Source organism: Semicossyphus pulcher, unplaced genomic scaffold (assembly GCF_022749685.1).
Source record: "Semicossyphus pulcher isolate SPU_LCO1_2020_fin unplaced genomic scaffold, fSemPul1.0.p SCAF_4, whole genome shotgun sequence".
Lineage (NCBI taxonomy): Eukaryota > Metazoa > Chordata > Actinopteri > Labriformes > Labridae > Semicossyphus > Semicossyphus pulcher.
Window position 1 is genome coordinate 16,988,724 of NW_027211715.1, and position 27,037 is coordinate 17,015,760.

At 43.2% G+C, this 27,037-nt stretch overlaps 1 protein-coding gene across 2 annotated transcripts in view; it reads right to left on the reverse strand.

Annotated features, from left to right (window-relative positions):
• tle2b (TLE family member 2, transcriptional corepressor b) overlaps positions 1 to 27,037 on the reverse strand; it is an 81,782-nt gene that overhangs the window by 43,945 nt on the left and 10,800 nt on the right. For both annotated transcript variants that reach the window (XM_069679310.1, XM_069679309.1), the window contains exons 2-4: positions 25,510 to 25,607; positions 23,579 to 23,642; positions 5,867 to 5,911 (exon numbers count right to left, since the gene is read on the reverse strand). In XM_069679310.1, the coding sequence (XP_069535411.1) occupies positions 5,867 to 5,911; positions 23,579 to 23,642; positions 25,510 to 25,607 (207 nt within the window). The remainder of the gene's footprint in view (positions 1 to 5,866; positions 5,912 to 23,578; positions 23,643 to 25,509; positions 25,608 to 27,037) is intronic.

The window sequence follows — 27,037 nt, forward strand, 5'->3', positions numbered from 1 at the left end:
AGCGAGGAGGATGCTGAGGAAACTCCTGAGTATCATGGACAACACCTCTCACCCCCTGCACGCCACACTGGAATCCTACCAGAGCACCTTCAGCGGTAGACTGAGAGCACCAGAGCGCCACAGGAAGTCTTTTCTACCTGTGGCCATCAGACTGTATAACTCCTCCCTGTTCAGCAGGAGGAGAAACGGAGCATGAAGAGTCTTTTCATCACCATGTGCAACTTCTCCATTACAGCTATAATACAACTTCTTATATCATGTGCAATATTACTTTCATAAATAAGGCTAGATTATATTCACTGTCATGTGCAATATCTCCTCAGTATCAGGGGCTTTATATATTTATAGAGTGCATTATTATGTGCAATACTGCCACTTATTTATTAGTACAATGTGCAAATTACTTCTTATTATATCTTTTTATTATTTATTTATTTATGTTATTGCCACCATCACTCTTTTTTTACTAAGCTTAGTTCTGTAAATATCTGATTGTACTCTTGTTCTTATATTAGGTACTGTCTCTTTGTATGTAACCCATAGTACACTTTATATTGCATATTTTACTTATATGTTGTTTTGTATTACTTGTTTTTGTACTGTAACTTCGGAGCAATCTGGCACCAAATTCCTTTGGTATTAATAAAGTTCTCTTCTATTCCAAAAATGTATGAGAGGTCTTCACAAGGAACTGTTTTAAGTATCACATAATATATCATTTCGGTGTGTTCAAGCCGACCACATTATGGATCAGGTCCAGTTGGTAGATTAGGTGCTTTTTTTCCCCTCAGATCTCTTTTACACACATCAAGTTTAGGTACCGTAAGATCCGGAATACAAGTTGCACCGGAATATGAGACGCAGTCTGTTTTTGAAGGGATTTCTGAAGCTATTTATTAATAAAAACTTTTATAAAAGTTATTTCAACACTATTTCAATTTATTTTCATTTAAATCACATTCACAACACGAGTTTGCGATCCTTCACTCCCGCTAGCTACAGGTGCTGTAGCTAGCGGTAGCTGGCAGCCTACAGTAATGCTGATGTGTTGGTAGGGTGGCGGCTGCAATGGCGAACATGATGGTGTTGTAAAATATCGTAACACAGTGACATACCTCTCTCTGCAATTTATACTGGTATATTGGTCGCACCAGAAAATAGGACGCAGCCCACTTTTTAGCTGAAAAAAATGTATTAAGTGTGTCTTATAAACCAAATTTTACAGTATGTTTGGTTCCTGCAGACCTAAAGGCCCTTTACAGTCCGTTTGTAATGTAAGAAAAGCATGTCTCACTCACTTCCTGCTTCTATATTACCATATTTTCATCACAACTCGTCCTGAACAAAGCCTCTATTCTTCTTCACCTCCCTCCATCTTGCTGCTGGAATCAGCTCTCGATACAAAACCGGCTTCGTACATTCACCACACACCTAACAACACATATAACACATCACCATTTCTGTAAGCCTTGCTGTGCCAAACCACTGTGAGCCGGCAGAATATGACTGAATTACAAAGTCACTGAATATACATGTTGTGCGTCTGCACATAGCGGGGGATACAGGCGGTAATATCCCGGCCCCAGAAGTGCTATATCAATGAATATAGAACAACCGCAGAGAGCAGCGTAAAGTCCTTATAGTCTGCCTGGCCCCCCCGGGGGACGCAGCCAGTATATATATGTATATGTGATATGATATGATAATGGAAGTGAACCAAGTGAGATAATGTGACGGCGTGTACGCGTGTGTGCATGTTCCAATGTATTCACACAGCTTAAAGGAGGGGGGAGATGTTATCTTTTCATATAGTTCAGATAGAATCATCTGAGAAGAAGGGGGAGAAAGAGAGAGGAAATGAGGGGGATCGAGATAGAGAAAGAGAGGTGAGGGAGGGGGTGAAGATAACGAGTGAGAGAGAGGGGGAGAGAGAGACGGGGATGAAAAGCAAAAGAGGCTAAAAGGAAGGGTAGGGAGGCACAGATTGTCTGTTACAGCTCAATTAATGCCGGGACATGAGATGGCCCTGCCACTGATAATGACAGAGCGAGGGAGAGAGAGAGAGAGAGAGAAGGAGAGAGAGAGGGAGGATAACTGTGATCTCGACAGGATGTTAGGAAGAAGCTGGAGGGGGGAGAAAGAGGAGGAGTAGAGGAAATAAGAGCAGATACTGTTAAATCTATTCATGATTCATTATTTCTCACTGCGGCTCAAAGCCTCCCCTCCCTCCCTTGATGTCTCTCCTTCTATCTCCATCTCTCTCGCACGGCCCTCCCGCCTTTCTCTCCTTCTCCCTCCGTCGCTTTTCTTTTCTTGGCTTTAATTTTCATCTCCATCTCTTTTCTTCTGTTCTCTGAGGTCTTTATCTGTCGCTTCTAAAGGCTCCATCCTTCCTGTTTACACTCTCCTCTTTCATCCGTTCAATTAATCTCTCTCCCCTCTTTTCCTCCCCACTTTTAGCTCTCTCTCCGCCATCTCTCACTTTTCTTTCCTGTTTCTCTCTCTTAACTGCGTACCATGCTCTCTCTTTCTCTCACAGCCTCTCTTATCTTCAAAGTCCTCGCCTTTTTTCTAAATGATCTTGCTCTTACTTTTTTCTAGCTATCCCACTCACTCCTCCGTCCCCCCCTGCTTTCAAAAAGACCCTCCACTCTACAACCTCTCCCTTTGTGCTTCATCTTTGTCCACTCGTCTGATATCTCTTTCTTCTATCGCCACCTCCTTTTGAAATGCTTTTTTACACCAGTTCCTACATTTTATATTCCATCACGCTCCCTCTCATCCTTCTTTTATTCTATTTCTGTCAATTTCCGCTCCTCTGTTTCCTCTTCCATCTGTGATACTGTAAGTTTCTTTTCACTCTCCGCCTCATATTTCTCTCTCATCACCTCTGCTGTGAAACATTTTTTACCAGCTCTCTTTGAATCACTTTTTCTCACATAGGCTCAAATACATACTTTTTCCTCTCTCTTTTATTCCCCCTGCTCACTCTCACTCCTCTCACAGCCTCGTTCACCCCTCGCTCCTTTTTAAACTCTCATTCTTCTGACTGCAGCTCTTTGGTTTCCCTCTGTCATCTTCCCCACCTATCCCCCTCTCATCCTCCTCCCCCTCCTCCTGCTCCTCTGTCCATCTCTCAGAGGTGAAGCCAGCACCCCGGTCCATTTCTTATTTTTTGGCGACACAAACTGACAGGCCAGTTTCTGCTCAGCTTTGTTGCCAGAAATCTCTCTCTCTGTCTTTCTTCCTCCCTCAGTCCCTTCTCTCTTCCCTCTTTTTCTCTGATCCCTTTGTATGTCTTCACTGTTCGGTAGAAGTTTCTCTTCTTGCTGTTAAAAGTACAACGTTCATTGTATTTTGCTCGGCGGTTTAGCTCCAAAATAGAGATTACTTTAGTGGCCTATTATATTTTTTATGACCAAAACTACAGGTGTGCAGGTGTATCGGTTAAAAATACAATTCTTTCCTGCTGAATCCAAATATATTAAGAGGAAAATATCCATCCTGAGTGTCTCTGTGCTGCAGTTAAACTATTTTCAGTAAGACACGACTTGCAGCTTGTAAAACCTAAGAAGCAGTTTTCAAATACTCCTTATCCCCCCGAGTCTCCCATCCTGTCTGTTGGTGTCTAACAGGTTGCAGCGTTTTAACAGAATGTACAGTAATGAGGCGTTTTAACAGCAGCCTCACCTGGAGCACAACACTCAGCCACCTAAAGGACCTGGATTGGAATGTAGTGGAGTATAATCAATTCAATCCAAGGCAGAAAAATAAACATGAAGGTGTTTCTTGTATAAATAATATATTACCTTACATCCAGGTGCTACATTCTCTATCTTTTCTACACGCAATGGTTGGTATTGACTAGCAGACAAGCAGATGCCGTCTCTTCTTCAGTACACATTCATTAATTTCACCTATACCTGCAGATGCCGCCTCATAATGACAAATATTACACTGATATGAAGCCGATAAGAAGTGTTTGAATATCTGAAGTCTTGAACTTTTATGCAAACAGCATCACATCCATCTTTTGTAATCATGACGACTGACATGAATCTGGGATCCAAGTTGATAAATACAACGTCAAGGAATTTTTATCCCCATCATTATTTAGATACAGAGGTGCAAATGTGGCTTTAAACCAATCATAGTAGTACATGAGAGGAAAGGCTGGAAAATGTTACTACCTAATAGAGGGTAGGTGAAACTGCTTACTGCTTTATGTTCGTGTTGCTCTGCAAAAATAATGATAGATAAGATTACATGTTGGAGTGTTTAAAAAGGTCAGTTCGACAATTTTTAACCTCGGCCCTATCATGCTATGATGGGGAGCTGATGCCATTATGGTAGGAAAAAAATGCAATTTGGCTCTGTGCCTTTGAAGGACGCTATCCGCTTCTCCAATGGGCCCTGGAAAACCTCCGCCAGACTACGTAAAACGCGTCATCTGGTGGAGACCAGGGAGTTTGCTAAACTACACTTCCTCAATCTAGGACGCCCGCCTCTGATGTCATGTCTCGTTCAGAATCGTCAGGTTTGAAATGTAGACTGCAGACCTGAAGATATTTTAGACGATCCACCGGTATATTCTCTTCGTATTTCGGATTCTGTACCGCTCTGAGCCATTGCCTGCAGCGATCAATGTCCTTGACTGAAAAACGGTAGTATTTCACTCCAGCGTCTCTCGCTGGGCCGTTCCTGGGGGCGCAATGCACGCTGGGTGTTGTAGGAATGTACAAACCACAAGCTGTTTGTACAACTTTCTCCACAGCTATGATGTTTTTGTGCTATAGTTACTTTGCACATGAAATGACACAATGATTATGAGGTCAAAGTGCAGAGTGCAGAGGTGCTGCTCACAGCCTTGTTGTAGGCCTGATCGATGGATAGATCTAAAGGGCAAACGTCTACCTTTTTGTCTGTCTGTCTTGACATTTATCTGACTGTCTGTCCGTGTGTGTCTGTCTGCAATTTGACTCTCCTCCTTTCCTGCACTGTGACCCAGACAGCAAATTAGTAGCAAGTGTGGACACTGACAAGCAGTCACCGGCTCCTGGAATAATACATCCCTGACCTTCTTTTATCACCGTCTACCTGGTTTTGGGCTCCGCATCAATCGAAGAACCAGTCCTCACTATCTCATGCTGTAATTTACAGTCAGTTACCTCAGTCCTGCTTCAATAGCCTTATTATTCCCCTCATTCTCACATCAGTTATAGTTTCTTCCCTCACAGCAGACGTTACTTATTCTGCTTGATAGTAACCGAGGAGCAGACTGTCCACATGGATAAACATTTAGACAGATGGATATCATAATTGTGAAAGATGTTTATTTTCTACTTCCTGTTTCATGCATCGGTACCTGCATTTATATTCCATGTGATGCACAGGGAGGTAAACTGTGCAGTACAGTGTTGTGCAGTGACCCTCACTGAATCTAATGGAATCAGCCGTGCATTGCTCTGAGTTGAAACCACTTACTGCTCCTGCTGAGTCATTATTAATCCACTAAATAAAAACGCTATTACTAATTCCATCGCTCTGATTTTGGTCATACTTTCTACGTGAGTCACGATTGTTTTCTCTGCTCATTGTCTTTACAAATCCATATTTTACAAGTGAAATGTTTCGAGTAATTTTCCCTCCTTATTTACAAAGATGAAGGTCATTTAGTGTGGAAACAAAATATAAAAGAGGGACAGGAACAAGAAATTATAGTACAAACCCGCCCACACAAATCGACACTGCCATACAATGTTTGTGAGTGTAAAAAAAACACCTTCCCCTCCTCCCGCCTACTCAATAAATACAACTTTTGCCTAGAAAGAAATTAGTAGAGTAAAAAGTAAAAGTGCTTCCTTACCTGTTTGTGCATCTCAATGTTGAGACCGTAGGACATCTCATAGTACTGTGGAGACAAACACAAGTGACAGAGCTTCGTTAGCATTTTACACAGCGCACGCATTAGCATTCAGTCTTACACAATATCTCCCATTGAACATCTGTTGCTCGGTGTCGCTGCATATGCCGCTGTTTGTCAGTGTGGTTTAAATGAAAGCAAGAAAAGAGCGAGTGAAAAGATGGGAAAGAGAGAGCACGAGTGTGTGCGTGTGTAAAGTACAATAAGTTTGTGTGTGTCTGTGTAGATAATGAGGAATTTATGTCTCGGTTCGAGTTATGTGCGATCACTTTCTCAGCCTGTGTGTGTCTGTGCTGCATGTTGTGTTCCTGCAGCTATGCGTGCGTGCATATAAAGGCCTGTGTATGTTGGCCATCAAAATAATGAGACTCTGTGAATGCACGGGGAAACAGATGTTAGCGAAAGAATTAAATGCACGCAGAACTCATTGCAATCCAAATGTCGTAAAATAGGCCCGAACACATCTGGAGGTGGTCGGGCTGCATTGTGATCAGACTTTAAGCAGGTGTAAATCCAATCTGTGCAGATTAGCCTCATTGCTCACAGACAGGTTCATATTATTAAAGTTTACTGCCCCAGAGAAGGGTCTCTTTACAGCCAGTGTGACAGAGAGTTAAGAGTACAGTAACCAATAACTCAGGCAGCATTGTTTAAAGACAGACCGGAAGAAAACTGAGCGAATGTCTTTGGAGAAAAACCGCACCAGCAAGCTGAAAGGTGGAAATATTCCACCTCTTCCTGCTTTATAATAAGCCTGGCCCACAGGTGAAGACAACCCCCGTCCTCAGTTTAGCAACAGAAAAGTCAACACAGCAGCATCTTCGCTTCCCTTCACCTGGGACAACTTTTCAAATCTATAAGACTTTCTGACTCGGAAAGTCCAGTTCGTTTGGACAGGTGAGAGCACGCATTCGAACTTTGGTGAAGACCAAACCACAACACTGTGCATTGTGGGTTGTTAACGGGTGCTGGCACTTGCAGAGACAGCCACGCAGCCAGGCAGCAAGATGAGGAGAGGACAGACGTGGGGGAGCGACATGGAAAAAAAATATGGGCTGACCAAACAATTTCACAAATGTTTGTCGAAGCGCACAAAAATACGGTGGTGTTCAAACTGTTCAGTGTCGCCTAACAGCTAGAAGGTTCCTGGTTCGAATCCCAGTTTGGACAGGAGGGAGGAGTTTGCATGTTCCGGGTACTCAGGCTTCCTCACACAGTCCAAAGACATGCTGGTCAGGATAATTGGGAACTGTAAATTGCTTTTAGGTGTGAGTGTGAGCGTGAAGGGTTGTCTGTCTCTATGGGTCAGTCATGTGATTGACTGGCGATCAGAGTGTACCCTACCTCTCACCCAATGACAGCTGGGATAGGCTCCAGGGCCCCTGCGACCCTGAACAGGATAAGAGGTATAGATAGTGAATGGATGGATAGTTGTAGCCCACATCTAGATAAGGTGACCAATAACATTTCTATGCCTAACATGCTGTGCTAGCAACAGATGTCTAAGTTTATTTCGTGTCTCTGTATATCTGACACCAGCATGCTAAACATACCTGGATGTGTGTGTGTGAGTGTGTGTGTGTGTGTGTGTGTGTGTGTGTGTGTGTGTGTGTGTGTGTGTGCTAAAAACCTTGTGCCAGCACTTCTGCACGTGTGCGAGTGCTTGCTAAGCGTGTTGTTCTCTCTCGTCAGTGTTTGTTTGCGTGTGTGTGTACATCAGTAATGTGCTGTAATGGTGTTGGTGGCGAGCTGCGTTCAGACAGCGAGGATCCGTCACGGTGACAAAGACAGCCTCTGCCTCCGGATGAGCGACGCTCTGACTGATGAGAGCGAGACACCGCTCCCCCTCTCTCTCCCTCTCTGTATTCTCCTGCTCATTTTCACTCTATCGCTCTCTTCTCTCTTTTTCATTTACTCCCCGCCTCATTCGGTCCCTCCCTCCCTCTCACTCCCATCTCTATCTTTCAGAGGCTGTCAGTCTGTCGTTTCTATCACTCCTTAGTTATTCTCTTCTTTCTCTTCCAACTGTCAGAGGTTCTTTCCCTCTTCATTTCAGTCTATCTCTCTATTTCCTGCCTCATTTTACTCACTCGCTGTCTTTGTCTGTCTGTCTCAGTCTGTGTATGTACCCAGCAATCTAAATTCAAACCTGCCTCATTAGACTCAAGAAAGAGAAAGCGCTTGTACTTTGTTAATTATTTTTTATTTTTCTTTGTTTTTATTTTTCTTGTTTGTCAGGAGCAAAGTCAGAAATACAGCGGCATTGATACGGTATGGTAAAATCTCACTGATAGGAGGTTGGGGTTGATGGAGTCAGTGTGACACTGGAGACCACATTTAGAGCTCTTTACACCAGGACCTGCTGACATCCATTTATCTCGTCAACAGCAGCTTCAGGCCAGAAAACTTCTAGATGTGCTGCTGAAAAACACAAACCATACATTTTCTGATTGTTTTATACAAACTGCAGTGTGGCAGGAAGTGTTTCTCTCCCGAGGAACTGATGGCTATACCATGATATATTTAATGTTTAGTGTATTCAGACTAGCATGTTGCATGTAAACAGATTCCAAAACCCCACAGCTCGACAGCCTAAGCTAATTTACAATATCCAATTAAGCCTCTGGGGCAACAGCCAATCTTGTGGGTTTTACGGTGTAGCCAGTGGATATCCAGGTAAAGGATTATGGATATACGGGCCAAGACTTCTTCTTCAGGCGCTGGTCACTGTTTACATTTTGAGAGATGACGTCTTTAAGTTATCTCTACAAACAGATATTTGCATATGAATGTAGATACATTTTAAAAAACAAATAAATCCTACTGGTCGACACATGATTGCTAATGGGCTCTGAGATTTAACTTCTGCTGATGCAGATCTATAAATGATCAATAAATCCCTCTATGAGTCCATCCATCCATCCATCCAACCATCCATCCATGTGTGCTCAGTCTTGCCATGGTGTATGACCTGTGACATGAACCTGTCTTCCCCAACCTCACCTTGGTAGCAGAGTTTGGCGGTTCCTCCCCCAGTTTTAAGCCTCCTACACGGCTGTTTCTGTTTCACTTAATGACTGTGTTTCAACCTACATGTGAAATTGATGATCATTAACACCTGTTGGTATAATTGGTTGATCATACACCTGACTTTAATCTTACAAAATCCCTGACTTTGTGCAAGTGTACCTATAAGAATTGATGCAGGTTTGAAAGCAAAGGATAGTAACACCAAATATTGATTTGATTTAGATTTTTCTTTTGTTCGCTCACTTATCATTTTGTAAATTGATGAAAAGAAACAATTATTATTTATATTTTTGAAAGCATTCTTAGTTTACAGAACTTTTTCACACCTGCCTAAAACTTTTGCACAGTATTGCACATGTCCATCCATCCATCTTTCTATCCATCAATCTATCAATCCATCATCCAATCTGTACTTTGTGCCTCTCCTCTCTCGCTTCTTCTCTTTTCTCTCCTTTGTCACCTTCTTCATCCTCCACATTCTCTCCCTCTTTCTCCTGTCAACACCTTTTCTGACTTTCCTGCCAATTACCCTCCTTTTTCCCCCTTTTCATTCTTTCCCCCTCGCCCCTCTCTCCTCTCCCTCTCTCTCTCTTTTATTTCACCTTTTTTTATTTGCTGTATCATTTTCTCCCCTGTCCTTTACAGTCAGGTCTATTTTCTACTCTCTCATTCTTTCTCCTTCTAGTCATTTCTATCAATCATCTTTGTCCTTTATGTTCTGCGTCTTTTTCATGCTCTCTCTCTCTCTCTCTCTCTCGCTATTGCCATTTTCTGCTTGGCTCGCTCGCCCTGTAAATTCACTCTCTCTCTCTCTCTCTCTCTGTCGTCCTTGTTGAGTGCTGTATCTATATTTCCTCCTTTCTCCAGTCAAGCTCATGTCCGCTGAGTATTTTGCTCTTCTTTCTATTTCTCTCATGGACGAAATGTTTTCATGCACACAAAAACACACACAAACACTGAATGGAGTCTCTTTCACATGTAGAAATGCACACATACTTCACACAAGTATGCGCACACCTATAAACACTCACATATATATAAACGTACTGTAGCTGCCTCTGTGTTTCAATGCCTGCCTCTCCTCCAGCCCTCTCAGGTAGAAAGATATGTGACATCTCTCTTTGTTCTTCCTGCTTCTCTCCATCTCTCGTCAGCCTCTCTCATCACCTCTCCATCATTACACCTCACCTCGCCCCCCCCTCCATCTTTTTAACTCAATTCCCGTCTTTCTCTTTTATTAAGTCTCCATCCATCAGCCTCTCCGCCTCTCTGTCGTTACTCTCTCGTTTTGCCTTGGTCACTCGCCTCTCTTTCTCTCCTCTCTTTACATCTAGAATCTCTCTTTTCCTCCACTACACCAACAGCTAAGTGCAACAACCACAGCCCAAGTGTTTGAATACAACCTTGTAAGTAACAACATAGCTCACTTCAGCAGTCGGCGTCAGCGAGAGCTCTCCACTCTGGACGGGAATGAAGCGGCTGGCTGTATATTTACATCAGAACAACATTATGGAAAGAGATGTGATAAAGGTTTGATGAGATGCTGCTCTGCAGCAGCAGTGAAGGTTAAGGAGCTTTGCATTTTTCAGAATCGGTGGACTCAATGTGAAAGTTTCATTGAGGCTGTTTAAAAAGGAAAATGTGTTCATGACAAAACATTTCACAGTCAGTGATAGGTAAGCTTTTCTTCAGCGTCGTATCTCTCAGGTTTAATGAAAAACCAAGGCTGGGCAAGACAGAACTACAATGATATATTAAACTGTGACGATATTAGACACAGTATTGTTGCTACAGTTAGACAATTACTCAGGTGTTAATTTTCTAGACCTTCTTCTACCTCTAACGTTCCAGTACATCTACTGCACTTTTTAACCCACTACATTTATTTATTTGAAAGCTACATTTAATTTGACAGATTAAAAGATGTGAGGAGTTTATGACATACGATACAAATTGCTTGAGATGAAACAACCCAACAGCAAATAAAGTAGTTAGATTAAAGGGGGGGGTTTATGCTAATTTCAAGCTTCATATTTCACTCTGTGATACCTGTGGAGTAGCTTAGCATAATTTATAGTTAAAAGTTCTCACACTGGTGCTCTGTGAAACAACTCAGTCAGCTCTGTCCCTTTAAGAAACCCCGCCCCTACAAGCCCACTTTCATCTGATTGGCCAGCTGTCCGAAGCCTGCTGAGGCTGCACTTTGTGACGTCACAAAGTGCAGCATGTAGAAAAAACAGTCTGAAACCTGGTGTTCACAGCATCCTACAGACTGAGCTGAGAAGCCTGGGGATTACTCCAACATACTTTTACCTACAGATTTGAAACTTCACCCATGTTTAGTCTGGACATCCAACACTGCATACTAAGTGCTTTTACTTTTGTTACTTTAAATATTTGCTGTTTTCTCCACATTTGCCAGTGTTTAAGGATAAAAAAAGGCAGATGAATTTTATTTTTTTAATATTCAGTTAAAAGAGAACCCCTGCGTTATGCACCAATGCCTCAATGTGCTGCCCCAGGAGATCTGCAGAAGTAGTGCTGATAACAAAATTAAACTGTGATAGTTTATCGGTCTCTGCAGGGCCATTTCCTCTTTGCTCACTTCCTTGCAGCACGGGTGGAAAAAGAACAATATCACCTTAAAGACAGCTTAAAACAGGACTTAAACCTCATTTCGTCTTAAGAGGACAAGACAGCGATTCTCGGGCAGAAAAGCAGCTTTGCAGTCTCAGGACTTTAAACACCAACAGGTGATTTAAGCTAAGAGAAACGGTTGCCAATAGCCACAAGCTAGGTCGGTTACAACAACTCTCAGTTACCGTCCTCAAAAAGCTGCTCGAGCTAGAAATTTGCTCTTTTAACTGTACAACAAATTCAATCACACGTTTAATTGGTGCAGTCAGGGCTTCCTGTGAAGAGGCAGAAAGGAGAACAGTAAGTGAGTGAGATGTAGTAGCAGCTGTCCTGTGGGTGCAGGCTAGACAGCAGTGAAGTGACTGTTGTAGTAGTTGTGCAGTCTGTGCAGCACTAGCGACAACGCTCTACCGGAGGCTAGTCTGGAATGCGGTGAACGACAACTGTGCTTTGCAGTCTGTGAACGTGTAAGTGAAGTGACTGAAACATGTCATTTTACAGTGTGTGAAAATTAAAGTTAGACTTAAAGGTTCATCTTCTCTTCACCGCCGGCCCCCACCAAACCTCAATTACACCCCCCATGCCTGCCGTTCTGCCTTATACAGTATAATCCCTCTATTGTGTATGTCTGCGTTCTCATTCAGCTCTGTGTAAGGTCTCTAGTCTACCTGGGTTGTGTGTATGTGTGTGTGTGTGTAGCAGATTGTAAGGAGCATGAGGTAGGTGTGTGTGGGGGAGTCTGTGTGTTGCTAAGCCTGGCAGAGGGGCAATAAGCCAGATGGCTGACCTCACTTACCAAGAACCCCCCACCTCCAAAGAGTGAGAAAGGTGACTATGAGTAGGCTATTTATTATCAGTTATAATAGACCTCTTTTTTCAGCTGAATTGTGAAGCTGCCTTTAATGAGGAAGGTGAGAAAGTAGATTAGCTAGTGGGTTATAGTTGCATATTCCCTTTTTTTCCAGTAGACTACAAAAGATGAGTAAACATAAGTAGAAAATAAAGCTGCAGAGGTTTGGGAGGTTCTGTCACCTTGTCAAATACGGAAGCCCTTAGCGGACATACATCCACACATTTTACTTACTCCGTTTTCCCGTGATAACGGGTTATTTCTGGTCGTTTTCTCGAGATCTCGACATATTTTTCTTGTTATTTCGAGATATTTTGGCTTTACAATTACAACGGATTCATTTGGCACATTATCTCGAGATTAAAAAGCTTGTTTTCTCGTGATTACAGGATGATTTTCCGACAGGCTGGTCACTGAGATATTAAAGACCAGGCCATGCTGTCATTGCCCGCACTAATGAGCTAAATTAAGCCTGTTTGTTTCATGCTTTTACAACTCTGGGGATACGATTTATGATCATCTGGCGTTACGGTGGTGCTGCTTCGTTATCTCGTGATAATGTGATAAATAAGTCGAGACCTCGAGAAAACGACCAGAAATGACTCGTTATCACGGGAAAACGGATGCATGTCCGCTGAGGGCTTCCGTAGTAAACAAAGACCTCATGATGTTCTTAAATGTGGAGAAAATCAAGTATAACTTGAGGGAGTCATCTGGAAAATGTGAGTCAGTTCAGGGCCCTATGATGAATCACATAGTTAAACTGAAGACTCTACAGGAGAAGGGAAGAACTCACCACTGACGCACACTCTGTCAATTCACCTCTTTCAAAAATAGTGTAAAACAATTAATTGCTAAACCTGAAGGCTTTGTGTTCTGTTTAAAACTCTGACAGACTTAAATGTTCGACTCTATTTACAAGAGAAGCTTTTATGTAATTGAAGCAAAAGAAATCAGTGGAGCTTTCAATCTTTTCTTCTGCTTTTAGGATCGTTATGTCAGTTCAGCAGGCAGGTTACTTTAGATGGATGAGGTGCAGTGCAATTCCTGTTTATCTGATTGTCTTCTGAACATAACCCATATATTACTTTTATCTGCAGCTAATAACACACACACACACACACACACACACACACACAGCTGGGCAACACAGACAAAAAGCATTCCTGCATTTCTGTCAATGAGCCTCTCTCTCTTTCTTCCTTCACTCACTCTCGTGTTTCCCTCCTCTTTCCACTCCTCCATTCTTCTGGGAGTGTTTGCTCTTTCGTTACCCCCATCCTCCCTCCACCCTCATGGTGTCGAGAGAGTGTCAGACGACGGTGCCAGACTCTCTCTCTCTCTCTCTCTCTCTCTCTCTCTTCTTTGCATTCTGCTGGCAGACTTTAAAAATGAGCTTTAGGAAGTGGGTCTAATCCAAGGTGATTTATCTAAATGGGACATTCCTGTATGTGCGTGTGTGCAAATTTATGCTCGTGCATGTGTGGCTTTACAGCATGCTTGTATTTAAACAGTGTGTGTGTGTGTGTGCTGCCTACAAGTGTGTGCGAGCAGCTTGTGTTTACTCCTGCATGCATTATTTGTGTGTGCGGGGGTGTGGACGTGTGTAAGAACCTTAACAAAAGCATTGTTCGTCGGTGTCTCTAGGGTGAGCTTGTCTCTTTCATCTGCCCGCCCACACACACACACACACACACACACACACACACACACACACACACACTCACACAAATACCAGCGATGTTAAAACATTTATTAGCACACTGCGCTAACCCACATCAGAGGTTAGTTTAGCAGGCTCCGACTTCTCCATTGTGTCCTGTCAGTGGGTGATGACTAAATCAGTCACGGCAGACATTCAGCCTCTCTGCGGCTTCTCTTGCAGCAGGTTTCATCAGAGGGAGAGCCGGAGCTACCACAGGACGGCACTGACCTTGCATCAATAAACACATGTGTACAGTGTGTACCGCGAGGGAGATCCAATCCGTCTTTACCAACACACCCGTCCTGTTTGCCCCCCCCCCGCCCGCCCCGCTCCAGACAGTTCAGACAGGTTTAAGACTCTTAAAACTGTCTCAATCCTTCCCTACATCTGGCCCCCGCGTAAATCCCAGAAGACGACTCCCAGTAACGTTTAGCTCCAGGGGGAGAAATGCCCTCTGCCTCCATGCTCTTACATCAGTCTCATTTCTTCTTCTCTTACTCCCATTCATGGCTTCTCTCTTCATCTACATCTCCTTTACTCTTTGATGTCGTTCTCCCCCTTTTCTTTTACCCCTCTCTTTGCCGATGTCCTTGTTTTCTTTTACTACTTTTTTCTGATTTCTCTTCAAGTGCCCTCATGCCCTCTCTCTCTCTCTCATATTTCTTTCATCTCTCTCTCTCTCTCTCTCTGTCTCTCTCACTGTCCCCATCTCTCTCTTCACTTCCGTTATTACCTCTACTCCCTCCATCCCTCCTTCCTTTCCTCCGACCCTCCCTCCTCTCAAGCAGTCTGTGTCTGTAATGTTGCTGAGGAGAACACAGTGTGTCAGCCTGAATCAGACAGATGAGCTGGGAGCAGAGTAAGAGGCTGAGAGCACCGCATTAATCCACACACACACACACACACACACACACACACCGCATACACACACACTTCATCTCTGCCTGAGGGGATGTACTGAACAGACGACGCACACAGATACACACACACAGACATACTCACAATGTTTCAACTGATGACCGTATGGTCGGCATAAGACAAACAATAAGGCCATGATACAGTCCTGATACAAGCTTCAAGATGAAATGTTAGGATAAGATAAAATTGATAATATTATTATGTCATTTTTTACTTTAAATAAAGAAATCAAGGCAATATAAAGCAGATATTTGAGCTTAGTTAACTTGGGACAATTAGTTTTTTAAATGTGATGGGAGAACTATGATTTATTAGACACTATTAATCACGAAGGAAACTTGTGTTACAGCTTAGCTCAGGTTAGTTTGCAACCAAAGTCAGCCTGTTAGACTTTTGGATACATTTTAAACAGTGAATTTTTAGGTTCACAGTTAGGCTAGCACTTGTTGCAGGGGCAGTCACAGCAGCGTAACTAATTCATTATTTAAATTTCCATACGCGTCGTCAGGACACTGGACAGTGTATCCGTATCTGTGGGCACGATTGTCGGTGCCACAGGTAGTCATGTTTGAGGTTTGTATTAAATGTACCTCTCAGATCCGCGTGTGTGCAAGTGTGTCTGTCTCTGCGTGTATTAGAGAGAGCGCGTATCAGAATGAGCGCGCATGATGGAGAGCTTGGTGTCGGCCTCGAGCAGGAATCTCCTTGAGGTGAAGCATCACCAGATCGGCCGATCAAACCAAAAGCAGTGTCATGATCGAGAGACGGCGAGCTTTTGTTTCCCACGTCTCCGCACGTCCTCTGCTCTGTCCCATAAATTAATCACTGTCTCAGCAAATACACTGATGTTTGCTTATGAGGAAGAGTGGTGCTGTGCGTCCCTGTGTTAGTAACAAACAGAGACTCGCGCGTTGTAAACTCACCGATGTATGTCAATCAGTAATGCACCCTTGGAATAGCAGAGACAGACGCCATTGGGTGAAAAATAGCGCTGTATGGTACACTTTCTGTAGTGAGGTTAACCGGATATCTGATTTTGTTTTATATAGAACATTCGAATATCGATATGCCTTCAAATTCCCATCCCTAATGAAAGACCTGTTGCAGGTTTAACGTAAATGCATTAAGGAAGAGGAAGCATTTCACTGAAGCAACGCTGTCCACTACAGCTCTCACATTTTCAAGAGATCCAGATGGAAAAAATATGAACCAACACACATGTAATTACCTTTCATTTGATTGCGGCCCACGTTGCCGAGTCCCATACTGTCTTTGGGATTTGAAATGAAACAAAACGGCGATTCATTCAGATTATCAGGCAGTAAATATGAGGCTTCTAATTTATAGTTGTGGTCTTTCTACAGCAAGGCCGTGTCTATTCATGATTTTCCCTCTATGATATTAAATCCAAAATGCTTCCACACGTTACGTGTCAGAGGGTTTGGTGTCATGATCGTTCTCCAACACCTTGATTGTTCGTACACATTGAACTTATAAATGTATCCAGATCAATTACTAATTATAGAGTTTATTCCCATGTTTCCCAAAATAACAGCTCCCATCATGCATCTGCTCAACAACATACAAACCTAACAGGAGTGACAGTATGGTCACATGCAATTAAATACAACAAGTTGTATCTTGTTTCATGCAGTTTGATGCCTCAATGTTTTGTCTATTGTATGCAGCATGCCCGTTCATTAACACTGGACCCCTGCAGATCCTCTGTGCCACTCTTAAACACACACACACAGACAGACACACACACACAGAGCGATGGAGAGGCCACCTAATGTGACTCCCGACTGTGAGCTGTCACCCTCCAGTAGTCATGTCTTTTTTAATACTTTATATTAAAGGGTCTGGGCGCTCTGCTCCCCTTCTGCTGTCAAACACAAGACTTCTGTCTTGTGTTTGACAGCAGGAATGAGAGGAAGGCTGCCAAAGGGCTAAGACTTTAGAAATTAAAAGCTTTCTGAAGACATTTAATCCTAGAAAGAAAAAAAAATCCAGGTCACCAACTGAACTATAACATGTATCTGACAGTAAAACGTTCAGTCAGAAGGCCATCATGAAGTCTTACACAGTCCACATCTGGGTAGGAGGAAGAAGGAGGCAAGATTAACACAAATGTCTCTTTGGATTAAAATGTTGACTTTTGGTTTCATGATGCAAGAAATCTTTTCTCCTCTGCTTTCACATTCAACTGAGCCTCGTGCTTGTGTAATCTGCTCTTTGCAACATTCTCCCCGAGGCCAGCAGGGGTGAACACAGCTCTCCAGCCGGGAGTCTTACTCGCACTTTGTGTAAGCATGTGACGACACGTCTACACCCCCTGATTAGCCGGGGCTACAATGCAACCTTATTTAAAAATACACAGAGGAATTCCAGGAGAGCGGTAAAATCTGAGAGCCATGAATTATAAATACAACAGGAGGAGAAAAGCAAGACGCCTACGGACACTCTCAATGTGTGCGACTGGGTGTTTGTGTGTTTGCAGCAACCGCTGCTGCTAACTTGCAGTTACACACCACCGATGCTTCTCTACAGCAACATAAAACATAGACTCCATCCAAAAAGACACAGAGTGTGGGTCTGCCAAACAGAGAATTACATTATATCCAGATCTTCCTCAGCCAGTTTGCTGCAGAGTACTTCATAGATGGGAGCAATAAGAAAAGGTTATGGCATCATATCTCAAGGTGTAAAATGTGTAAAACTAGAGAATTTAAATCTGAGGGAAAAAAACTTTCAGATTTCGGAAAGTTTGATGCAATAAGGAGATATCTGTCAGCAGAGTCAAATAACACCCATTTTTTAAAACATTATTGTTTGAAGAAAATACAGCACTTTACCTTTTGTGTGGACTTTTAATAACCTACAATTAGTTATAACTATCAGCCCTAAGGCCAAAGATATACTTGCTTTTTAACCTCGCGCTCACGTACACAAACAGCTGCGTCATGAACGTAATTGTTCACACACTTACGCGTGTTACCAGAGGATACCTCTAGAGAGCACACCAGAGAGCTCAGGCTGTATGCAACTATGTAAACAACAGACATGGCGACACTCGAGGAGGTTACTATCATGTTAATTCTGAGATCATGGCAGAAAACGTCAGCTGCATGCACGGATTTAACGACCCCCGGACTTGTTTCCCCGCGACTTCTCCAGCAGCTAATTAGACAGGCATGTTTGTCACTGTGCAGCCGGCAATGACACATCGTACAGATGTGGATAATTGTGGACTTGGTTGATCAGTTTGTCTTCAGAACTTTCCGCCTTTGTTGTCCTTGCTGCTGTGTTGATCCCGTCACATCCCCTCTGCCTCTACACTGCCCCTGTCGTTCTGCATCTTGCATACTATATGCATATTTTGAGGACGTGCATAGCCGACGCTCCAAACAGACGAAGGCATGCAGGGCATAAAAAAAAAAAACATACACATTTGCTTGGTTTAAGTAGCGAACAACTTTACAATTACTATCTTTAAATTTGAATGTGCTTACTGAAAAAAAACAATCAATATTAAGGCTGTTGCAGCAACTAACTTTTCAACCTTACGCCAGTCAGTGATCTGTCTCTGAAAAGAATCCACCAAAAGCTTCAAGGGCTCTAGCTATATTTGCCAATAATCAAGTTATAACCATAAAAATGGCTTATGATACGACAACGACAACTTTGGTTTTTCCAAAGAATATTCAAAGGTAAAGATAGAGCCAAATACAACAAGTCTTCAAATTTGAACTTTCCATCTGGGATAGAACTTATAAGCATTTTTAGATATCTAAAATTGTTACCTTGGCAAAAAATTTAACTATTTTGGCTGATGTCTTTATTTGAGGTTTTGTAAGATTTAGGCACAAAAAGACTTCAGGTTAGGAACAGGGGAAAGTTTGCAACAGAGTTAAAATGATCACTTGATCAAGGATAGGAAACAATCAGGGTGATGGTTAAAGGAATGTTTTCTCGATCCCCCGAACCACCCAGACCCTCGACCTCCTGGACTTTGTAGTTCTTTAAAGCAACTGTGAGGAGCTTTCATTCATTTCCCTGTGGACAATGTGGTAGCTCATATCTCTCTGATGATCCCGTCCTGTACATGCGTAAGAAGTTTTCTCTCCTGCTGTCTGTTCACTTTCAAACCTACCATGAATCTTTTATAGCTCATAAAGAGGCATCATCAGTATTCATTTCAGTTTGTTTCATAACCAGCTAAAGACGTCACAGGAGCTTCGACAACTAAAAACTTTTTTATTTTCTGCTTTCTGTGAACCCTCGAGGTCATCGTCCCTTTAACGTAAAAATGCAGTTTTCTTTTCTTCCTTTTCTTCACCGCTGAATCACTAAAGATCGCACTGTGAACCGTCATGTCTTCTTGGGTGTTAAATCTCACAGAAAGCTCCACATGCACCCGCCTTGTATCACTCTGAATAACCATCTTCGTACTTTCCACCCCTCCACCGTAGTATTTAAAGAGCTTAAAAGTGATGAATAGTAAAGGCAGGAGCAGTGCAGCGTGGTGAGCAGAGCCCCAGCCTGTGGAAACAGGCCTCAGTGTGGATGACAGGCCTAACGAGCTAAATATAGCCTTCTGGGTTATCTCCTCTGTGGGCGCAGCCAGTCCGTTGTTGCTTCACATTATTTACGTGTCTGTGCGTGCACCCTCTCTCTCTGTCTCTCTCTCTCTCTCTATCTCTCTTTCTTTCATTTCACGCCCCCCCACACAAACACATCACTATCTCTTTCTCTGTGTTGCATACTCTCTCTCTCTCTCTCTCTCTCTTCATTTCATCCTTTCCCAGCATCTTTTTTTTCACCCACCATCTCTCCGCTCTGCGATTCAGTCCCCTGGTATCTCTCTCTCATTTCGTCTCTCATTCCTTTTTTTCACTCCCTCTTTCTCTTTCCCTCTGTATCTCTCTCCTGCCTCAATCACTCTCTCGCTCTCCTCTTTTATTCTCTTTATCTCTGCCTCCGTTTGTATCCTTCCCTCCCTCAGCAGCTCCCTGTTTTTTTTTTTTTCAGTCTAACACTCTGTGAGCCTTTTTTCTCTCAAGCTATCTTTCCCTTTGAGCCTCTCTTTCACTCCACTCCCTCTCATTTTCTCTCCCTCTTTCCCTCCCTCTCATTTCGGAGCAATGTCTATGAAGTAGCATGGCACTGTGTTAGCCAGCCACTACAACACAAAGAGCCCTGGTTCAAATAGTACAGCCTGCACTGCTAACCCTCTGCTAAGCTATATGCATGTGCAGCTGCCATAGGGAACATGTCCTCGCGTTGAACCTTAAACATACAGCAGACGATTATCTCGTGCCTGTCCTCTCTCTCGCTTCGTTTTCAGTGGCTCGGTGGTCACAAAGGCCGTGACATTTAATATGCACAAAGTTCGATCAAATGTCATGCATTGCTCTCATCTTGGACGGGGGACTGCGTCCATGCTGGCAGGCCACCACTCCCATTGTGTAAGACTGGGTGGTGAGGATTTACAGTGGGGAAGGTGGATGTTTGTCTGCTCTGTTTGTTCCACACAGTCATTCTGTGAAACCACAGCTAAACCAGGGAGTGCCAGAGATTAGGGAAGTGGGTGTTTTTAACTCTGTGGCGTTTTTTCTTTGTGGGTGTTCTGCACTGTATCATATTTATCTGCACATGTTCCTTCTTGTGCGTTTTAACCACTTTGAAAAGCATATCGAGGATATTTTGATGAAATGAGGTCAGTCTGACAAGTCCTTCTGCTTTTTTAAGGACCACTTGACGATCTGTTTGAGTACTTTAAGAGCCGAACAAACCTCAGCAAGGTTTTTGGCTTTGCGATTGTATGAATTTCTTGTTATTCAGTATGAGGTTTTTCCAAAGCTGTATTGTATTCATTGAACTAAAAGAATGCCATAACTTTAAAATTAAATAAAAACATCGCTGGAGTGCAATGAGAATGTCTCTAACAGTCAGGAGAGTATGTGCTTAAGAGTGAGTTTATTCAGAGGGGGGTTTTGGAGGATAGCGGCACATTGAATTGTCACTTCCAAAGCTGGCCTTGAGTCAGTTTCTATAAAGTCTACATTATGTGACCAGAGCGAGTGAAACAAGACAACCAGCCAGAAGCAACAACGTCTCCTGGTCAAGTACACCATGCTAATTCTTCCTTTAGTTTTTGTGATAAAGCCAAGGGAATGTTCATCTTAGTGTAGTACTGTAACAGTAGCACAAGCATGCAAGAGTAAGTCATTTACACAGCAATATCTACCTGAGCTTTGTTAGCTAGCGTTAGCCACCATGTGCTACTCAAACCAGACCAAGAAGTTGTGTGACATCACAAATGCTCACATTGTTTTAAACATTGTTCTTTGGTAAGACGAGTCGAACCGGGGTCGTACTTTCTCTGCCTGCCCTGAATGCACTCCCTTTGTTCCCCTCCAGTCCAGTTGGTGGCACTAATGCACCACATGGCTTGCCAACTTCCAAAAACAAAGACGATGATGAGCATAACTAAGCGTCATCTTGTGCAATCTAATGTTTAGGCTACACTAGGCTTGGGCAGTATCACAGTATTACGGTATACCGAAATCTCGACGATAAGAATTACGATACCGTCAAACATCCAGACACACATTTTTGTATTAAACTGCTGCAGATATTATGTCGAGGTGACTGGGCCAATCGCAGGATGGCTCCAGAGACTTACGGGTGCCCTGGAAACGGGCCCGGAGAGCGGAGAGAAAAGAAAAGATATCAGCGACCAATTAAGCTGTTATTATTGTGTGTGTGCGTCTTTCAGATCTGCAAGTCGTATAATTTATGCAGAATCATGTCATACATGTGTGACAGCTACTTCCCCCTCCAACCAGCCGCTCCGCAGTTTTCCAGCACTTTTTTTAAAATACCTTCATACCGCCCAAGCCTAGGCTACACACTTGCCTCTTTCACACTGCTGTTCCGCCTCAGCACCGTAATGAAGCTCCGCCGTTATGCAGCCTTGGCCATTTTTCACTGGACCAAGCAATGGAAGCAAAACGTGCGCGAGGTGTAAACAAAAACCATATGCTTAAAATACACGTGCGGCGCTGTTCCGCCCTGCCCGCTCCGCTGTTAACACAGACGCTGTTTCGCCTCTGTTACTACCTCCGATGTCGGCTCAGAGGCTTCACCCCACCATTACACCCCCGTGCGTTCTACACAGAAGAATGTAACAGAGGCGTAATAATCCCGCCTTGAACTGGCAGTGTAAAAAGGGCTAATGTTAAGCCCCTAAAAATAAAGGCCTTTCTAGGAAAGAAATGGAGCCATAAGGTCCAGCTCCCTTCAAAGAGCTGTGGTACCAATCACTAAGAGAAAGTAAGGTTGTAGGAACTAGACTCCTGATTGTATTGACCTGAACGAGGGTGTTTTGCCAACTTGTAATAGAAAGAATGTATTACATCTTCCTTCAAGGGTTACACAGTCTCACTCAATATTTAAGGAGGTTTACGTTATACAATGTATAATTTAAGGCGGTATTATCTGTATGTCATCTTTGGCATTTAAATCCCTGCTTGTAAGTAAAATTTGCATTATTACATTATTATTATTGTTTTATTACATATGCATCCTATATGGAGAAATGTGTGTTATTACAATAATACAGCGAGAATAAGTTGCTGTCTGAGGAATATAGATCTGTAATGGAAGGTCCTCATAAGAACAGAAAGACAAAAATGTGTGTATAGGTGTAGAATGAATGTGTGTATGTGCTGCGCTTCCTGCGTGTTTGTGTGTGTGTTTTTATCTGTTTATCTTCTGCCTGTCTGTCTGTGTGCTTCTATATCCATTTGTCTGTTTCCCTGTCTGCCTGCTCTCACACTCTGTCTATTTGTCAGTCTATCTGTGTCTCTCCCTCCCTCTCTCTCTCTCTCTCTCTCCCTCTCTCTCTCTCTCTGTCTATCCATCTGTGTGTCTATCTAGCTTACGGCCCTGATCCTGCCTGCTCTCCCAGGTTTATGAAATGCGAGCAGCTTAGCAGATGGTGCATATCGTATTCTGGTCGGCTCTGTGTGGGTTTTGTACCACAGACGAAGGCTTACGATACATGTGAGCCTTTAGTCACACAGACACACCGACACAGAGGGAGCTCAGGCTGTTAGCGCACGAGAGACAACAGAGAGATGAAGAGGAGACAGGGAAACAGACTGAGCGAGATAGAAGGTCTGAGGTTCGAGGGGAGAGAAAAATGAGGAGAGATATGCGAGAGAGAAAAGTATGTTTTAGAGGGATGTGTGAGCGAGCAAGATAAATAGAGTGTGTGAAGCAGGAAGAGAAAAACATATATAAATGATTTGGTAATGGTTTGTACAAGTTGTGGAAATTTGCAGCTGTTTTCCATCAATCTGCAATAACAAGTTTTTTTAAAGATGGTAATCGTGGCCTATTGATGTTGATGAAATGGGACAATTAAGCAAAACACCTCAGACTCTTCTCTTCTCCCATTCGGACAAATAAATCACTGTTCAACTCGTAAAGATCCAACTGGACTCACCATGATGTAGTGCCTCTGCATCTCAGTCTTCTCACTCGCCAGCTTCTCACACTCCAGCTTCAGGCTGCACAAGGACGAAAAAAGGACACAGCCCCGGATTAAATGGTGTATTTGCAACCGCTGAAATGAATTATAATTTCCACAGGAGTTAGATATTGCAGAGGTCAAACACAGTTTAAGGCTGCGTACAGGAACCAAGAAATCTTCTGAGCCACACAGTCAGGCTACCTATTACTGCTGAGAGTGACACTTAAAGACATCACCTTCATGGTGGCAAGTGCAAGCAGGGTGTGTCTTATTCACCACTGCAATTCATCACCTCCATGTGTGTGGCCATGTGTCTAGTTATAGTCTAGTATATATCATGTATACATTGGTGTGAGTACAGTTCTGCTGCTGAGCCCGACATGTCCTGACAAAGTATGATGCCTTTTTGTCGTGTTTTGTTCTGTTCAAAATCCATTTAAATTGGTCAATAATCAACAGAATACAGACAAAACTTTTTAAATAACCCAAGGTAGAGGGGTTTATATCGGTGTGTTATTCATAATTATTACACGGCTGCGTTAAATACTTGATTCTGATTAATTACAGCATTCCGAGGTCTGCTATTTCTCAACAACAGGTCGTTGCTATGAAGAACAGACCGTTGCTACGGAATGCGGCTCTAATCACACAATCAGGAGGACTAACTGTAATCATATCAATCCGCCTAAAAAAGTCCGGTAACTTTAACGTCAGCCTGTTTACAGAGGGAAAACTAGAAAGGAGATGAAGACAGCGGAGATGAAGGTTAAAAGACGCAAAAACTGAAGGCTATGACAGAGAGATCTACGAAACTGAAGCCGGCACATGAAGTAAGCATTAAATGGAACACAGTACGGGATACGGCGGTGTTTAAAGATTGTGAATGGAAAAGAAAATCAACAGACCGACAGTGACGAGGCAGAAAACCTCCATCAGGTGCCGCACTGATTTAACACTACGTAGTTAACCGTTGCTATGGACGCAGCTTTAACTTTAAATGTAACGTTAGAAATATAATCATTTTTAAATCAATTAAATCATTTCCAAATCAAATGTTTTGTGTCTCATTATTGATTTCATAAATAAATCGCCGTGTAAAAGTGGGATAATGTAAAGTGAGCCTTTTGGGAGAGACAAGACCCAGACGCAAAGATGTCCTGCTCGGGGTTCCATTCGGCTAGAAGAACACACCCACTCACTTTACGTGATCCCTTATGTATGTGTCCGAGCTCAACTTTACGGTTTAAACTGTTCTGAGCAGAGTTATGAGTTTTAACAGCTACTTATAGGGTCAGAAAAAGGCTCATTATGCTGGTAATTGGAAGCAGATTGTGTAGTGTTATTCACAATCATCATGCAAAAACTATAAGTGCACATTAACAGATATTTGCAGCTGTAGTTGTGTTGTACACGTGAGCTACACTGAGCTCCACCAGTCCAGAGCACCACAGCAGTAAAGTGGTGTTGCTGTATCGCAGCGGGTTGTTCAGTGTGCCCACTGAGGTGTGAGCAAGAGGCTGGATGTTTTAACCTACGATGGTTTATCTCTCTTAGCCAAGGTCACTTCCGGTCAGCCGTAAGATAACGTGACCGTCAGCGACCTCCAGCTTACTAACTGGAAAGAGACGTAAATTCTGTTATATTTTGTTTGATGTGCGGGAAACTATATCATCTGTTGTCCACGGCTTCTGTTATACTGCGGAAATGTGTAATGACAGAAGCACTTTGGAGAAATGGAAGGATTTAATGTGTTTAGTGTTTGGAATATATGATATTAAAAGTATGGAAGGGTCATTCTTTATATCATTCATGCTAGCTCTTCTTGTTAGAAAGAGTTTCCGTATGTGTATATATCCATGTCTGCAATGCTGTGTGTCTTGTCTGCAATATGACATTGTGTGTACCTGTGATACTGCGCCTGGAGGAACTGGAATTCCTCCTTGATTCGGTCCAGAGTTTCCAGGACTGTGAACTTAAAAGACTGGCCGGGTTGCAAGGGGACCTGCACAGGAAGGAGAGAAAAAGGAAGGGGTAAGAAAACATGAAAGACGGGCACAGAGGTGTGAGTGTTTGTGTGTACGGATGTTCGTGTGTCTGTGTGTGCGTATGTTCCTGCTACAGAGAAGAGAGCGTATGCATTGTGTCTATAATGGATTTGTGTAGGCACATGTGCACCTGCATGCACAATACATTTGAGTGTGTGTGCGTGCAAGCGATGCACACATATGTGCGTGTGTGTGTGGGAGTGTGTGTGTGTCAGGGAGCAAAGCGAGGGGAGAAAAAAGCCAAGATGAAAGTGAGAGGGAAGGTCACTTCCCCTTCCCACACATCATAAAGCCGTGTCCTCTCTCTCTCTGTTCTCCTCCTCCTCTAATGACTCTGCCTCCTTCCCTCCTCTGCCCCATCCTTTCTTCCTCTCCTCTCCTCTCCCTCTCTCCCACATTAGCATCCTCTCCACTCTGCCAGGTTGCTAATGTATTCCAGCCTACAAAGAGCTGAGAAGGGAGGAAACGTCAAATGAATAACTTATAGGGAATCACGGCAGCGTCTCTCACCTGCTAAAAGCTAAAGAAGGCCTAACAAAACAAGCAGCTCCCTTGGGTCCAACACCCACCACCCAACAGCTCTCTGATCTGTCTAAAACCCTTTCCAAAGCTGCCATACTCCTCTGTGGTCTTCATGGAGTCTCAGAAAAAAGGGCGCTGCAGTTGTTTTTTGGATGCTACAGATGTTTGTTTGTAGTCAAAAAAAAATCTACCTTAAAAAAGTCGTGAATTCTCAGAGGAGATTTTTATGTAAGCAAGACGCCATCATTTCTGGATTCTTCTCCATTTCACTACCAATTTTGATTTTGCTGGTTTACCCTGCACAGTGGGACTCCTGCCGTCACCCCGGGGAGGATGCAGACTGCCAGGTGTCTCTGACACTTCCTCTCAACCACTTCTTCTCACCTGTCAGCGATCAGCCTCAACAGGAGTAATAAGGTTCACACTATCCCGCCTGGATCCCACCTCCCTCCCTCCCTCCCTCCCTCCCTCCCTGCCTCCCTGCCTCCCTCCCTGCCTCCCTCCCTGCCTCTCTCCCTGCCTCTGATGCATCTCGAGCACAAACAAGTACAACTCATCGGTATCCCGTCCTGCAAATGATGCATGCCTTTTTTAGAAGTGCAACCTGCCAGAATCAAGGTTCCACAGGGCGACAAACTACATCGATCTTTGTGGCCTTATTTTCAAACTGATGAAGCTATTAGCAAATCAAACCCCTGCTCAAGTTCACTGATGTCATTCTACATGATTTAGGCTCCTGAAAATTAAGCTTCCTTTCACGATTCATCAGTGGTAGACACTATTCTGTCGACCTTTCATCCAAAAGCCACAAAACACATGGAGGTTGTTTTTTAAATAAGTAATTAAACTGCCAAATCCACCTGTG